The sequence below is a fragment of the Aptenodytes patagonicus genome, chromosome 15 (genome assembly GCF_965638725.1).
Source record: "Aptenodytes patagonicus chromosome 15, bAptPat1.pri.cur, whole genome shotgun sequence".
Lineage (NCBI taxonomy): Eukaryota > Metazoa > Chordata > Aves > Sphenisciformes > Spheniscidae > Aptenodytes > Aptenodytes patagonicus.
This window is the reverse complement of record NC_134963.1, coordinates 5668641-5684799: the sequence shown is the minus strand read 5'-3', so window position 1 is coordinate 5684799 and position 16159 is coordinate 5668641. Positions and strand designations below refer to the sequence as shown.

The 16159-nt window shown below is 49.2% G+C and overlaps 1 protein-coding gene across 9 annotated transcripts in view; it reads right to left on the bottom strand.

The window, feature by feature from the left end:
• NCOR2 (nuclear receptor corepressor 2) overlaps positions 1–16159 on the bottom strand; it is a 258314-nt gene that overhangs the window by 151408 nt on the left and 90747 nt on the right. For all 9 annotated transcript variants that reach the window (XM_076352524.1, XM_076352529.1, XM_076352530.1 and 6 more), the window contains exons 3-4: positions 14804–14931; positions 4722–4902 (exon numbers count right to left, since the gene is read on the bottom strand). In XM_076352524.1, coding sequence (XP_076208639.1) covers positions 4722–4902; positions 14804–14931 — 309 coding nt within the window. The remainder of the gene's footprint in view (positions 1–4721; positions 4903–14803; positions 14932–16159) is intronic.

Genomic DNA, 16159 nt, shown 5'->3' with positions numbered 1-16159 from the left:
ACCCTTCAACAATGTAAAGCAGAGTCCAAGTCCTAACAACACATGGCTTCTTAATAGCCTTTTTTCCATCAATAGTTGTTAATTATTTTACAAAAGAGGGAAGTGGCATTGTCCCTTGTACAGATGGAGAAATCTGAGATACAGAAAGGGGAAGAGACTTACCCAGTGACCAGCGGCCTGCCAGGGCAGAAGGCAGCGAGGTTCAGGTTTCCTAAGCCTCCACCCAGCCCCGTACCCGTGGGACTACATGGCTCCCCATAAGCATATTCCTGCTGTAGCAATAGGCTACGCATAAGTGCAGCCAGCCAGCCCTTGCAAGGGGACTAAATGCAGATCACAACTGACTCACATCCTATAGGAAGGAGCAGCAAACCACGTACGTGGTGGAAAAGCAGTCTCAGAAATGGGAAGAACAAGTGGAAGCATAAAGGGAATAGGAAGAGGTGGGAGAGGCAGGACTAACCTCCAGCTCTGGAGGGGGGAGAGCAGGCGCTGCTCAACCAGACGCACCACGCTCACCGTCCCTACGGGGCAGGATTGCACGCAGCACCAGCTGCGCACGTATGCGCAGAGACAGGGGATCGTGCAGATACATTACTGGCCCACTCTGGAGCCGTCTGTTTTACTCCTATCTGCTGTTACGTGATGGAGGTCCGTGACTTTCTCTATCGGAAAGAAAGCAGAAGCCACCGAGGGTCCTGGGAACCAGCTCCTGCATCTCTGCCAAGAGCACACCCGGCAAATCTGCATCATGGCAGCTCTTCCAACAAATCTCACATCCAGGCTTGCAGTGATTGAAAAAACAGTCCTGCTGTAGTTTTGCCTGGTTATTCTCAGCCAGCTCAAGGGAGCACCTTCTCGGAGGCAGCGTCAGCCCACGCTGGCACAGAGGGCACGGGGAGATTTCATTTCTCCCCCAGCAGACTGAGCTCGCCTGAGCCTTCCTGGCTCCGTCCAGCAGCAGGAGCACAGGACTAAACGCACTGCAGCAACGTCACAGCAACCCCTCTTACAGGGAAAAAGATGCTCAAGTGGGGGAAAGCAGGCAAGAAAACAATCTTTTCTTCCCCAGCTTGAAAAGAAACACCAGTGTTCGAGGATATGAGCAATCCAATGTTCATAAGGAAAGGCAATACCTTTTACTAGACCAACTGAGATTTAGCTGTAAAGCTGCTGCTTTCAAAAGGCACGCTGCCCAAAAGCGAGTCTGTTTTCTCCAGCTATAACGCGCTGATCTAATAGAAGGCATTACCTTCTCCTTACAAACCAAGCCTCGCCTGGAGCAAGGCTGCAGTGATCCTGAATGGGGTAAAGGGGCCCAGCTCACGCCATGTTTGGGAGAGGTAGATGAGGACTAAAAGACCTAAGAGATCCACTTCTCTTCTGGTGGTAGTAATGGGAAAAACACTGGAACCTGTCACCAGCATTTGCCACATCAATTACTTCATCTGTGTTCAGAGCACAGATTATGGCCCAAAACAAAGGCCTTGGAAATGTGCAGGAATGGTGTTAACCTCTCTCCTCTGGGCTGAAGGTTGGTAAACCCAACATAACCGATAGTTTTCAGGGACGTGCTAAACTCACACCACCACAGACCCGATTCTGCATCTCAGCTCCACTGCTGCTCTGAAACCAGACACCAACAGGTACCCACTGCCTGAAAGCAACATCCATTGCTGGGGCATTACAGCTACGTCCCTTGGGACAGTCAGGCTGGCACCCAGAGTGTGAAAGCAAAGCCCTAACCTTTTTATTGAGGGTTTTGTGAAGCTCTTTACTGTGCAAAAGTTAGCTCCATCTGCAAAATCACCACAAAAAGCAGTCCTAGTGCTGTTACTTGGATGAGTAAATTGAGCTCCTCCCCACGCAGTGACTGCAACAACATGGAATGGGGTAAGGGGTAAGCAAACAACTCCTAGAATACTCTCTCTAAACAACCACCAGCGTGTTTAGTAATACTGGGCTCACATGGTGCATCTCACCCAAAGAGCTCGCCCGGCTTGCAAAGCTGCCCTAGATAAAGTATCGAATGACTTCGTCAGGCACTGAGTCAGCAGCACAGATGGAACAGCACATTTCTCTCTCCAGCTTTGGTCACTGGGACACATCCTGCTGCTACGTGTGTGCCACCGCTCTGGGACACATGTCCTGCCACCACATGTGTGCCACCGCTCTGGTCCACGTGCAGCTCGCAGATGCAGAGACCTCTGGCTCTGCACCCACCTTGCAGAGCGCTTGCAGGAAGGGAGGAAGCTTGCAGAATAACCCCTGAGAACAGAGGACATGAGCAAGCAGGAAAAACACGGTGGTGCTAGAAGTGAAGCGTGGGCCAGCGTCCACAGGGATGAAGCGGAGTGGGAATTAGCTGCCAGGACGGGCTGCATCACGACGTGGTGTTTTAGGAGGTCACATCAGCCAGGCAGAGGAGCTGAAAGCAGTCATGGAGCTCAGCACAGAGCCTCTTCGGAAGGTCTTTATCAGCTGTTCTAGATGGTGATTTACACCATCAGAGCCCAGTTCTGAATTCAACTGTTGGTGGCTTAGCATGGACACAAGAAGTAGTTTTACATGTGTAAATAGCCCAGATATGCAAGTGTCCAGAGCTTGTGGCCAAAGACCAGTCTCAGCTCTTTGCTTTTCCTCTGGACCAGCACACCCAGAACAGCTTCTCTAACACGCTGAGGCTCAGGGCGATGCACGGATCAGCTGCAGGAGCTTTACCACGACCTTAATGTCCACAAGCAGTTTATAGACTAGTCTGAGGATAACTGCTCAAAAAAAAAAAGCCAAAAGACTGCTATTAATCCAATTTCCCAAGCTGCAAAGGCAGATATACCTTCAGAGTGGTGGTCCTACACCCCAGACTTGCCTTCTGCTCCCAACCACTTGAACAGCACTGAGATCATCCCAGTCTTGCAGTGAGCTTCATCAAACCCATTCTGGAAACAGCCCCTGCTAGTTTTGAGCAGCTAATCCCAGCTCCACTTAGGCTCTCACCAGTCAGAAACACCACATCTTCTTCTTCCTTCCAGACCCTGAAATTACAAATGGCTCCACTAAAAGCATAATCTTGTCTTCCTGAATTGTATCTCACAGCTTTCTCTCTCTCTCTTTCATTAACAAATGTTTTAAGCCCCATAAAATGCATGTAATTCTTGGAAACGTGTCAGAGACCAAGAAACAAATGCAGCCCCTTGAACTCACCAACTAATGCCTCAAGAGTGGCTTTGCCTATTAGAAACAAATAGCTGAGACAATACGTGGTTTTCCGGTGAGAAGCAGAACAGAACTAGGGATGGAAATAATGCGCAGACAGAAAAGCTGTCCTGGTTTCCTCACATCTTTGGAGGGAGATATTTTTTGTTTCGTGGCCAACAGTTTATTTCCCCATCAGCCACCCAACCCAGCATCCCACGGGTAGTGTGGTTCAGAGCCACCACAACACATCCCAGTGGCCCAGAGAGCAGACTCCTGGTCACAGCATCGCCTCGTTAAGACACATCTCGGAGGGAGCGGCAAAGATGGGACACAAAAGAGCCGCAGCATCTTGGAGGCACCTTTTCCAAGGCAACACACTATCAAGAGCTGAAGGAGAGCAAGCTGATGTGTCTGGTGCATTTCTCGTAGTCTCCGAGTTCAAACATAGCTCTTAAAGAGCTGCTCCATCCCTTCCAGCATCAGCTCACCATTCCTAACAGGCAGGCCCTGCAGCCCTCTCCCGCAGGAGATCCAGCCAGGCCTCCCTTGGCATCTGAACGACCCCAAAGTTAAATGTCCTTCTCACTCGAGACAGGTCAGAGGGATCTCATGTAAGGCCCATCAGTACTATACTGCTAAGAGATGTCTGAATATCCCAGCACTCCCAAGCAAGAGCTTTCTGGCCCACGTGTTATTTCAGTCAGCTCCCACGGCAATACAGCACACCATCCCGTGGTCCCAGGTAAGGGTGCTGACTTCCCTTTCATTTCACTGAGGGCTCGGACATCTCCGAAGCCCAGCCTGCAGCCGCATTAACCCTCGGTGCTCACAGCGCTGGAGCTCGCATTGGCAGCGCAAGCCAGCTGCCCTCAGCATATTTACCCAGCAAGACTTTCCTGCCAGCCAGGAATACGTCCAAGCTCGAGGTAAAATCAAATACAATTTACCCCAACAGAGCACAAAAGTAAATCCAAATAGGCACACAAGCAAGGGATTTCTCTTTGCAACATTTATTATATGCGCAGAGGGGACAATTGCAAGTAAACAATTTGCTTTGTTAAATGAGACTAAGACAAGGGAGGCTTTCCTGGGGAAGATTATATTAAAGAACCACCAGCAACCAATTCAAACCCTGCAAACACCAATATTAAATAAAGAGATGTGATAAATGAGAAAGGTCAAGTAAAAAATCAAATCAGGGCACAGCATCCAGAAAAGCCAGACATGACCATCCCTAATTCAGCCTACAGGAGCTTCCTAATTGTTCTGGTGCATCTAATAGCCCAGTAAATGCAAGCCCGTGACTATAAAAGTTATGGGGAAAGCTGATACACTTCTGTGTCCCCAAAATGGTCACCCCATTTCATCCACCACCACCAAGCACTGCTTGATGCATCAGGAACCACCATCTACACTGATTTCAGTAGCGGCCCAGAGCCTCAAAGGTAGCTCTACACAAGCCAAGGGGATCCCAAAACACAGACCCCACACCCAGCTAGCATCCCAGGCCGTTGTCCCCTTACCTTTGAGAGATCCTCTGTCCCTCCCTGCTGGCTCTGGTTCAGGAGAGGCGAGTGCCGCATCAGGGGGTCCTGCAGCAGATCCAGGCGCGGTCTCTTGGTTTCAATGAACTCCAAGTCCGATGGCTTAGTCAGGTCAGAGAGATAGGAATGCGCCTCGGTTCTCAGGTGCAGCTCCTGAGATCTGGGGACAAAAAGAAAGGAGCCTTTAGAAATCAAACCACCTCTGCTCTCCCCTGCTCTACGACTGCAAGCCACTCGAGGAGGACAGAGGGCTCAACTTCTGCCCGTTTCCCAGAAGGATGCATAAAGGGAGGCCAGGTGGCCCTGGACTCAAACAGCTCATGTCTTTGCAGACCCAGGAGGCACAGCTCCATAGCTTGGTTGCTGGGCACGGTGCATCTCCTGGAGTGCCCGCTGCACGCAGGCAGAACCAGGCACCACCTGGGGGAGCAGGACATGGGGTGCAGCATCACCGCCATCCTAACAGCCCAACAGGCCACCCTGCTGTCCCCCTCCTCAGCACCACTACCGCATCACCTGGAAAGCCCCACTGCCATCTCCTGTCCCACCACACGTGGTGCGTCGCTGTCCCTGCACCGGGGCAAAGTGAACAAGGCTGCAGGTTTGAGCCTTCCCTGTCATGCCACGTGGGCTGGGCTGGTCAGAAAACGCCAAAGCTCAGAAAATCCTCAGATCTGGCCCATAAATCCCGCTGTGGCCCCTAAGACCAGGCGGAGCTCCCTTCTGCCACATTTGGCTTATTTAGTCAAAGGTACCTTCACCACTGTTTATATTTAGCATCTTCTGTAGGAATACCAAAGATTATATACTGGGGAAAAAATGCATACTCCTCCATGGCTAGACAGTAGGGATCTATTTTTCCAGGATGGGGGAGGAAAGAAACTGGCCACATGTAGTTGCACGTCTCTGACACAGACCTGGCAAGCTGTAAAGGCACATTATCCAGTGATAGCAACTGCACCGACGAGTCACATCGGGCTCAAATATCTTTCACCTGTTAAATATGATGCAGTTGGTAATACCTGGCAATCGGGTTTGGTTTTGCTCTTTTTAAACAAATATAAAACTTTTTTTGTAGCTCTATTTTTCCTAGTAGGATTCTCTTGTGGGAATTGTAAAGGGATCCTACAAAAATACATTAAACCTTTTACTATGCCCAAGGATCAGCTTTGCTGCAGCAGCTCCAAGGGTGTGTTTTTAACACTTCAGGCAGAAGTGCCTCTTAAAAAAACAAAAATAAAATGAAGCACAGGAGATTCAAAGCTTGGAAAAAAACATGGCTTTTTTTCTTTTCCCTTTAAACGAGATTGTTCAAGTTCTCCTGAGCTGCGTGGTGAAGTATCCTCCCCAGTTACCAAACAACGACAAACTAAACAGCCTTTGAAGCTACTCGAGGGGGAAGAAGGGAGGGGATGCATTTTGTCAAGAGCAAGCATAAAAGACAGGGGGTCTTGTGCATCGTTTGCCCCCCACCCACAAACTGCAACTGCTGATGTTCATTTTTACCTAGCTAATTAAATATTGCAGAAAAGATGACAAAAACTGAAGGACCCAGAGCCCTCTGAAGCCAGCGGGAGTCTTTCCAGCGGCTGTAATGACTCTGGACCGCATCCAGAGAGAGGAGGAACCCCGGTGAAAGCCACCTTCTTGGGGGACACCACCTCGAACAAAGCCCTCTGTCCTCCCCTGCAGCAGTGTGGCAAACTCAACCCCGCTCCAGGGAAGCAAGATAAAGGTTGGGTTTGGTTTTTTTTTTTTTTTTTTGGGGGGGGGGGGGGTGTTGGCTTTTTTTAAACATCAACAGCAGGCACAAAGCATGTGCAGGCCAAACTCTGCTGCTGTGGGTTTGGCACAGGTGGCCGGCGCTGGGATTCGGGCAGCAGCTTTGCTGCTGACACACAGAAACAGAATCTGGCTCATCCTCTTCCTCCTCCCCAGCAAAAAGGGGACGGGAGCGCGGGGAGGCTCTGGCACTGCCTTTGCCACTCCAGTCTCCAACCTACGAGACAGCGAATGCACAGCTCACGCAGCAAACTTTTCAGCGCAGAACAGCTCTTAAATTTGGCATTGAAGCACAGCTCGCTTCACCTGCAAACACTTTCACACTGAATGATCCTCAACTTTTCTCAGCAAGCCCAGAAATATCTCCTGGCACCTCAAGTTCCCTGCTGGCTTGTCCCAACCCCTCATGCAAACCCTGCCCGCCCACAGCTGCACGCTGACATTTTGGGCTCTGCTGTAAAACCCAGCAACAATAAGCAACTGTTGAGCTGGGCAGGTGTTAAAATACTCCAACACCCAAGGCTCTGCTGTACCAAGGCAATTAAAAATCAGATGTATTTATTTTTACTTCTTCCCCCCTCCCTTTTTTTTTTTTTTAAGGCCGTATTACCAAGAAGCTGCTAATTGACACAGGACAGCTCTGAGACTTCTGCAGTTGTCAGGAATCCAACCCAACACAACTGCTACACTCAGAAAAAAAACATGTATTTTTAAGATAAGAGCAACACTCAGCTTTACAAAGGCAGTTACTTACAGCAAGGCAGGGGCCACGCTGGGGAAAGCAGCTGCAGTGTTATAGGGTGCTATTTTATTTCCATTTCCACATCCATTGGAACTGCTATTAACTTTATCCACTGGAATTTCCAGCCGCTCCCGAGATCGCTTTGCCTGACACAACCCGCTCAGCCTGTCCTGGTTGCAAATACAAATGCTCTTGCTTGAAGCCTTCACACCTTTCACTCTTCCACACCTGCAGCGACCTCTTTACAACAGACTTTTATACAGCAATGATGCTGCTATCAGGGTAAAAATAGCCCTGCCTGAAAAACCCTCCCATTACACCAAGTTTGGGGTTTTGCCACATTTTCCAAATAGTTCCCACCTGGCTGGTTTATTCCAGAGATTCCTACTTTGCTGAAGGGAAAGAGTGTTTTTAATTGCATGAGAGTTATGCATGATTAAATGAAATAAACCAAATGCCAGTGTTAATTATGAAGTGGGGCAGGTTAGTCCTCACCTGGAGTCCTTCGCCACAAACACTAAACTACTTAAAAGAAGCAGAGCAGTGCGAGATCTGCTGACGCACCGAGGCTGGGTACCCAGGGTTTGCCCCAACGTCCAGCCATCCGCGCACAGCTCTGCTTTGGGCAGGTCCGAGTCCAGAAGACCAAGACAACCCAAGATTAGACCTTTGGTTTATTACTAATCTGACAAACTAATCGCACCCTACCAGCTGCAGAGCCGTGTTACTCATTCACCAGGGCCGTTTCCTCAGTAGACTCACACAGGGTGTTAGCAAGGTGCGAGCAGCTAAAACCCTACAGCAAGTGCGGGGCACCTGTGACTCATTCCAGTGCGTGCAGGTCACTGGGACCGGGGACAACAGCTTCTGCTGCATTCTACCTACACCAGAACCAGCTGAGCACGAGATGGGCTGAAAAAGAGGGGTTGACTGCTAGCTGGGTGTAGAGGAAGCTGAGAGCATCTCTCTCCTGGGAGAGAGGATCAAACGTGACATCGTGAGCTGTCCTTGGGGTTTGTAAGAGCAGCCCTGATAAAGGTAAGATCCATTTTACATCTTATCTTCTTTACTTTGCTGAAGCCAAATCACAGGGAAATGGGCAAGTACAAACTTTTTGGGAGGTCAAAGAGGACTCTCCCACCCCACTAACCCACCTCAAGAGCACACTCTGCCCAGCTCTTCAGAGCAGCACAACCCTCCCCTGCTCTTCCAGCCTTCTCATGACTCCATCAGCTGAGCAGCAGAAGGTGGCATCAGGAGGAGCCACTGCTATTCTGCAACATCCAGCAAACCCAGCTTGACTTCACGAAGACGTGCCTCCTGCACCAAGGGCTCAAAACACCAGCAGCAACTCTGAGCCAGCTCCCACCAACTTCCCAGGAAGGGCACATTTTAAATTTTGCTCCCATCCACAAATATTGTTCCCTACATCATGGGGCCAAACAACATAACGAGATTGGAAAACTGGCTCTTGCTGTCTCTTGGAACCAGAACCAAGGTAAATGATAGCCTCGCTGCAGCTGTTTATTTCCTCTGGCTGAGATGGTTTGGTGGGAAATTGTCTCCAAAAATAAGTTTTTAAAAAGTCCCCAGCCCCCACAGGTACAGACAGACAATAAAATGTTTTTGAGCACAAGTAATATCGAAAACCACTAGTGTTGAAGTGGATTATTTATAGCCAACGCTAAGATTTGTCAGAAGTTTCAGCAACCCCTTTATGGCTAATGATAGCCAGAGTGGGAGACTGGGCAAATTGAGAGCTGTTAAAGAGAGAAACCAGAGGGTTTGTAGGAGCACATCTGTGACCAGGCAGCTAGAAAATCATGTACAGGACTGGTGATACACTCCCTCTGTCATATATGTGGAGAAGGAGAAAAACCATCACGACTTAACAACAGAGGCCAAGGGAAGAGCAGCCTGTCTGGGTGGGGAAGGTGGAGCTCCCACACCCTCAGCAACATCTGCGAGCAGCAGGATTGAGTCTTCACAAGCCAAAGGTGCGGGACAACCTCGAGCAGGATGCTTAGCTCACCACGTGGCCCAGCTCAAGGACTCCCAGGTCCTCGCAACGTCTGACTGAGCGCCTGTGACCAGGCAGTCCCGCGTGCATCCTTGTGATGCTCTGGCTGTGCATTCCCAACAAGGGCAGCTAGCTGTTCCTCAGCTGCCCCACGCAACCCCCTCAGCCAACTTCTTCCAAGCCAACTGCAATTTAGATGAGAGCAGATGCTGTATTTAAAACTTGCATACTGAAAAGCCCCATACACAGAGCCTGAATTATTCATGGACAGGACCAGCAGAAGCTTTAACACTGTGCCATACAATGGCACTGGCTCACTCAGGAGGAGGAGAAGAAATATTTGCGTGTCTCCGCAAGCTCCCCCACATGCTCCTCATTCACCTCTTTCTCCAGGCACCCAAAACCTGGAGCCCCACTGGAAAGCCCTTTTTGACAGTCCCGGGTGGCTGGAGCACTCACTGGACTAACGGCTTGAGGGACATCCCACATTTCACCAGGCATGCTGCATACGTTGCAAGATCACCTTTCCTCCCCCAAAATAAATCTGGTTCAAGATTATGCACGGGAAAGTTGCTTCATGAACTTTTACCTCTCCATCCCAGCCAAGGCAAAGCCCAGGTTTCCCCTCAAACCTCCCTGCCAGAGCACACTGGCCCATTCCACAAAGCCTGGTATCTCCACATCTCCTCTGCACCCTCTGTGCCCACCCATGGACGTGCCCCCAGCCCACACCAGAGCAGAGGGTACTTGTGAGACAAGGCTTGACCCTGGCACCAAGCATCCACACGCCAGCATCTGCCCTTGCCAGCTGTTATTTTCCCACATTCATTTATGGAGAGGAAATAAAAAAAATGCAGCTCCCACAACATCATTTCAAGTGTGAAAAGACACAAAGATACATGGTTGCAGGGATTTCAGCCGCACCACCGCTCGCTCCTGAGAAAAGGGTCACCTTTAAAAATGGAAACTTAATTAAAGATCATAAATAAAATCAGATCGGTCGCGCTGTTAACTCGGGAGCAGTTGGTGCCATTTGGCCCAGCACAGATGAAGACCGAGAGCTGCACATGATTTGCAGCGGCCACGCACACCGCCCTGGCTTCCCACCGCTCCCCGGGCTCCTCAGCCAGCAGGATTAATCACATTCAATAAGCACAGTAATTAGGCCTGCTCTCATGCTATATTGCACATGGCTATCTCGGATGGCTGCAGAAACACAGCAGCTGCTTAACATATCCTAAATGTCATACTTCAGATCAACACCAGGCAAACTCTTCAAACTCCTCATGACTGCTAAGCAAGAAGGCTCCGAAAAAGGAGCATGGTCTCATCAACTGGGAAAATAATCTCCTATGAAAATAGTGACTCATCTTATTCTGGATAAAGGTGGAATATACTGTGTTAACATGCATACCGCTTATTTACAGACACATTTTCTGCCAGAGAAGCCATTATCCACCCCAGCATTCCTGTGTTAATACAGAATCTTGCTCTAAAATCGTAACGCTTATAAAAGTCAGAAAAATCCAGTTCCTTGATTTTTCAGACCCCTCACCTCACTGGCACCTGCCAGTTAACACTCAACCCAGTTTTTCTCACTTCTTTTGCAGACCAAAATATATACAGAAGAGAAAAAAAACCTAATCCTTGTCACCTTGCCAGGACATTCCTCTGCAAGTATTCATGGTACGACTTGTACCAACAGCAGATCCTGAAATACTTCTCTTCGCTCCTGCAGTCCAGTTGGCACAGCCAACCGAACGAGCTAAGGGGAAGTCTGTGGATCCTTCCAAGAAAAAGCCTGCTACCAAAAAAACCATCAAGGAAAGCAGCACATCCCTGCAAAGACAGACAGAGCCAACTTCCCCTACAGCAACAGATTCAGAGTGGTTCAAGTTTTCCTTCCTTCTTCCAAGCCAGAATCGTTGCACAGGGAGTTCAAGTCTCTACCCATCCACCAAGGGGTGATGACAACTCTCAAGGCTGATGTACTTGGAGAAGGGCAATCTGCAACTCCCCAGCATCTCCTGCGGGACTGGGCTGCCCAGGGTGGGAAGCAGGAGAAGCAAGAGGCACATCACCCTTGAGGGAGGAGAGCCCATGATGGTGTGACACTTCAGGAACTGGTTCTCCCCATCCTGCTCCCCCTCCCCACGAGGCTCAGCTGTGGGGACGTCCAGCTGCCTGAGCCTGACATTCAACATGCTTCTTGCTCAGGGAGCTCCAAAACGTGGGACCATCTCAGCACCCCGTTCCTTCCAGCAAGTTACCACTCAACAGCTTTTTGCCACCAACACCTGATTCACACCTAAAACACTGTGCCCATGGTGAAATGCTTCACCACTTGTTGCCTTTTCACTGGACCACAACTACCACCACCCTGGTGGCTACGGCAAAACTGCAGCCAGGAGAGACAGAAAACCTGCAAAGCTGTAGGAAGACCGTCTAAGCAAACCCAAGTGATTTCTGCAGGGTTTAAAGCATCCATGGGGTCAAGCCTCTAATACCATGTGCAAAGACAGCCTGCAGAGGCTTTAGAGATCTGCCCAAGGTGAAGGCAAAGCCAAACTGGGGGACAAATCCCCCAAAACCAGCACAGAGTAAAGTGAATCCCTGTGGTTTCCAGGAGAGGAGGGCAACGGTGGCCGCCCGCCAGGCAGGTGGGCTCAGAGGAACCGGGACCGAGCAGCCTGAGGGCCGAACCACACTCTCCGGCTGCAGGCACTGCTCTGGATCAGCACGAGGCATGGCGATGGCAGGGCGGGGATGTCCATCTGGAAACACGCACAGGGCTCAATCTCCAGCGCTGTCAGTCTGCCACATTCCACTTGCACCAGACTCACAAACTGATTTCTTTAAGGAGGGGAGTGATCTTGGAAGAGCGTCAGCCACCACAACCAACAGCAGACAGGCTGCTTCCTCTGAACACCCGAAGCAATGGGGGATTGGAAGGGTTTCCCTCCACAGACATTTGCTTCAAGGGGAGGATTGTCTCATGCCCACCACCACTGCGTGCCAGATGGGGTATCAGGCAGGGAACCAAGGTGAGGGTCTTCCTTTCAGACACAGCACACCCCTGTGCTTCCCTCTATTACCTCCTGTGCCCACGTTGCGGACATTACTTGTTTGCTTTTGGTCACTCTCTCCTCCCCAGCCCCTCACACTGAGAGCCAGCTGCCTCTGCTCAAAACCGTCAATCCCAGCCCAGGAACAAAGCCAAAGTGCTTACAGATGCGCCTGGTGTGAACCTGCCAAAGGGACTCAGCTGCAGGGATGGCTGCTTTCACCACCTTCCCTTGTCCAGGCTTTGCTCCATACCAGGCAAAGCCACAGCTATTTTTTGGGGTTGACATCAATGACTAACCCAATCTGATCCAGAAGCTCCAGATTCTTGGCCCTTGCGCACCCGAGGAACCCTCGGGTGAGCAACCAAACACCTAAAGGGCTCCATTTACAACACGTCAGGTGCTGTTTTAGAGCAGATCCTCACACCGCAAAGATGAAAAAGCAAAGCCCCCACAGGATAGATTTTTAAGTGTTGTGCTTAAAGATGCAGAGAAACAGTAGCTGGCTTTGCAAAACGGACTAACACCTCCCCAGCCCCAACACCACCCAGTTTGAATGACTTCAATAATTAATTGCACTGGGTTGAAAATTTCTGAAGACCCATCCTGCATCCCCAGATACCCAAAACATTTTTTTTAATGAGTCTATAGCCCAGCATTCTGGCACAAGATGCCAACTGAGCTGAACTTAAGTGGTATTTTTAGCTTTATTACCCAGTATAATTTCTGCAAAAGTTCAATTTTTTGGGTGTTACAGAGAAAAGGGATGAAATGTAAGTTGGGTCTGTTACAAAAAAAGTTTCTTTTTATAGCGTGCCAAAACGTCACCATTCAGGTTGAAAGTGCTGAAGTAACCTTGATAACCATTTGGATGTGTATCTAGACCGAGCAACCTCGACTAACATTTACCCACATTCATGTGATTATCAACACAAAAGTAAGTTTGGAGAGTTTGAAACATTTGTAAGCCAAAGAGAGATGCTTGGATGATCACACCAGATTAGGCGTGTGGTACAGCAGACACCAAGGCTTGCAGTTGTTTTTTTTTAGTTATGTGGAAGAATCAAGATACATTTTTTTTAAGCAGCATATTCAGACCTTGAAACCTTCATTTTACTGGAAAGAACTGGTTCTCCATTTTGCAAACCGTAAGTAGTGTGAAAAACAAAACCAGGCATGAGCATGTTGCCGGGTCCTCTTTACCCATCTCCCCCAAATTTAGCTGAATCTGACCCACTTCCAACTTAACCGTGTTACTTTGCGCTAAGAAATAAAAGCGCTGAGAAATGAAAGCAAGCCAAGGCAATGCAACACACGGCGATAAATTCGTAGTCATCAGAAGTGACATTATCCTCTGTACATGCAGGTGCCACAGGCACAACCCAGAAGAGCACATCCAGGAGGGCAGATGCAAAACTAACTTTGGAGGCTGCTTTTTGCCTCCAGATTCTCATGGGTTTGTTCCTGCTGAGCACCAAAGCCAAATCCATCCCACTAGAAAAGGAGGGTCCTGTCTGCATCGATGCCCTTATGCATCCAGCACCCTGAGGTCTTTCTCCTCTCCCCTAACAACTATTATTTTAGAGAAACAGATTCATCTCTCTGATTCTCCACTGTTTTTATTCTTAGCTTGACGAAGGAATAAGCATTAAAAAAAATACTTTGCATAAATCTACTGTAGCGAGGCTCTTATTTCACTTCCAGGCCAGTTTTTTCCAAAACCACTAAGCATCAAATGCAGAAGAGAAACTGCGAGAGAGCAGCGTTTTGTGACGAAACAGAGAGTGAGAGTGATGGCCTTCAGAACAGATCAGCTCCTGTGGTTAAAGCATCTACAACATTTCCAGCCACACGGTGCTTGCCTGAGTCGCACCCAAAAACACTGCCAGCCTCCCACAGGAGGCTACGAAAGCAACCGGCGACGCAGGGAGTGCCGCGAGGGGAGCAGACAGGAAAAAAGCAGCTTGGAGAAAGTTGTGAGGAGAATGCAGAAAGAGAAACAAAAACAATGAAAGCGGGGAGGAAGAGCAGCAGAAGAGGAAGCGGAGATGCACAGTGGAAATGAGCTCTTCTCACTCCTCCTTCAGCCTCGGGAGCCACAAACCAAACCTGACCATACAGCTTTATTTTCTACGTTGAAGAAAGCCTATGCAACCAGTCACAGCAACATGTAGCTTCACAGAAGTGAGGGGGGTAGGGTTTTTTGTTGTTTGGTGTTTTTAAGATGTCTTTAAAATGCATGACAGTCCAAGGGAAGAAACCAGAAGGCAAAGGTGCCACGAATTAGCACAACGAAGCTAAGACCTGCACAGAGGCTGAGCACAGTCAGTAGCAATACACAACACAACATTGCCCTGGTCTCGGAGCCCTCCTCTGCATCACAGTGCTGCATAAAATACTTGCTAATGCAGTCGGGATGCCCACAGCTCAGGGGGAGGCAGGGGGCCGGTACCTTTCATTGCCCGGCTGGAACTCGGAGAGCAGGGACGGCCTCCGCCGCTGTGGCTGCATGATAGACCCTGGCGGGAGGTGGGAAGCGAAATCCCTGGAATGATGCTGGTACTCCAACAGCGCAACGTCCTGCAGAAACAAACACAGAGGAGCTTGTTAGGCTGGTGGCAACTTTCAAGCAAGTAGTGAACCCCAGCAGCTCAGAAGAAACCATATAGATGCTCCTCCCTCTTTGAAGCACTGGGTGTCAGACCACACAGCTCAGTGCCTTCCCCCCCAAAAGGGTTCCCAGTAACTCCCAGTCCCGCACCGTGTTGGAATGGTAGCTCGGCCCCCGATCCAACCTGCCTCCAGCCTTTTGCTGGGGCTGCTCGCAGGCTGGCTCCTGGGATGGGACCCCAGCAAGCTCAACCCAGCCCCCAAGCACGCACACAGGGATTTTTGGCATCCAAGCAGTCCCGATGACAACTTCAAGTCCGAGAGGAAGAACAGGTAAGAAGAAAATTAAAAGTCACAGGATACTTTCAGCTTCAATAATCCACACAGAGGTATGAAGAAAGAAAAAAGAAAAAAAAAAAGAAAGAAGAGAAATCACAAATGTTATCTTGAGAGTGTCCTTTTAAACACAGCTCCCCTGGGCTGAGCTCAAGGGGTTTGAAAGGACAGTTTGCTACTTATTATGTGTACGTCCCTTTTGTTCCTTGACCCTTGGAGAGTACAGTACAGTATGTTCCTGATTTTAATTAAATAAGAAGCCCTCCTGCTCAGTGCCACAGACTGATTCCAGCAACAGTATTTTAGCAGCTACATTCAACTGCTATTTTTTATTTGCAGATAGATACTTGACCAGAAGACTAATCATCTAATTAACTAAGACCTTCAGCAATGGCATAGAAAGCCCTGCCACAGAATATCCCTGGTAACACTGACACACATTTATATTAGAAGAACCAATCCCACCTGAGAGTCTATTTTGAACAGTTCTCAACTGGAACAAAAAAGCTCCAACTCCCTCAAAAAGAAAAAAGAAATTTCGGAGTCTAAAAAAAAAACCAACCAAACAATAAATAAAATACCACATGTATGCAGTTGGGGGTGTGGACAGGGGACTCTCAGCCCTAACAGCTGCAACAGAAATTATTTGATCTGCTGTAGTGAAGACTGACATGCTCCAGTACTAGGGAAGCTGGAGAAGTGCCCCAGCAAGGTGCACGGCAGGCAAAGAAAGGATTTGGGAGCTTAAATAGCAACAACCTGCACCTAGAGACCGCCTCTCCCAAGCTGTAAGCGAACAGAGCAGCCCAGCACTAGATGCCATGGTTTCCTCCAGCCGGCTGCAGAGTAGAAGGGAATATCA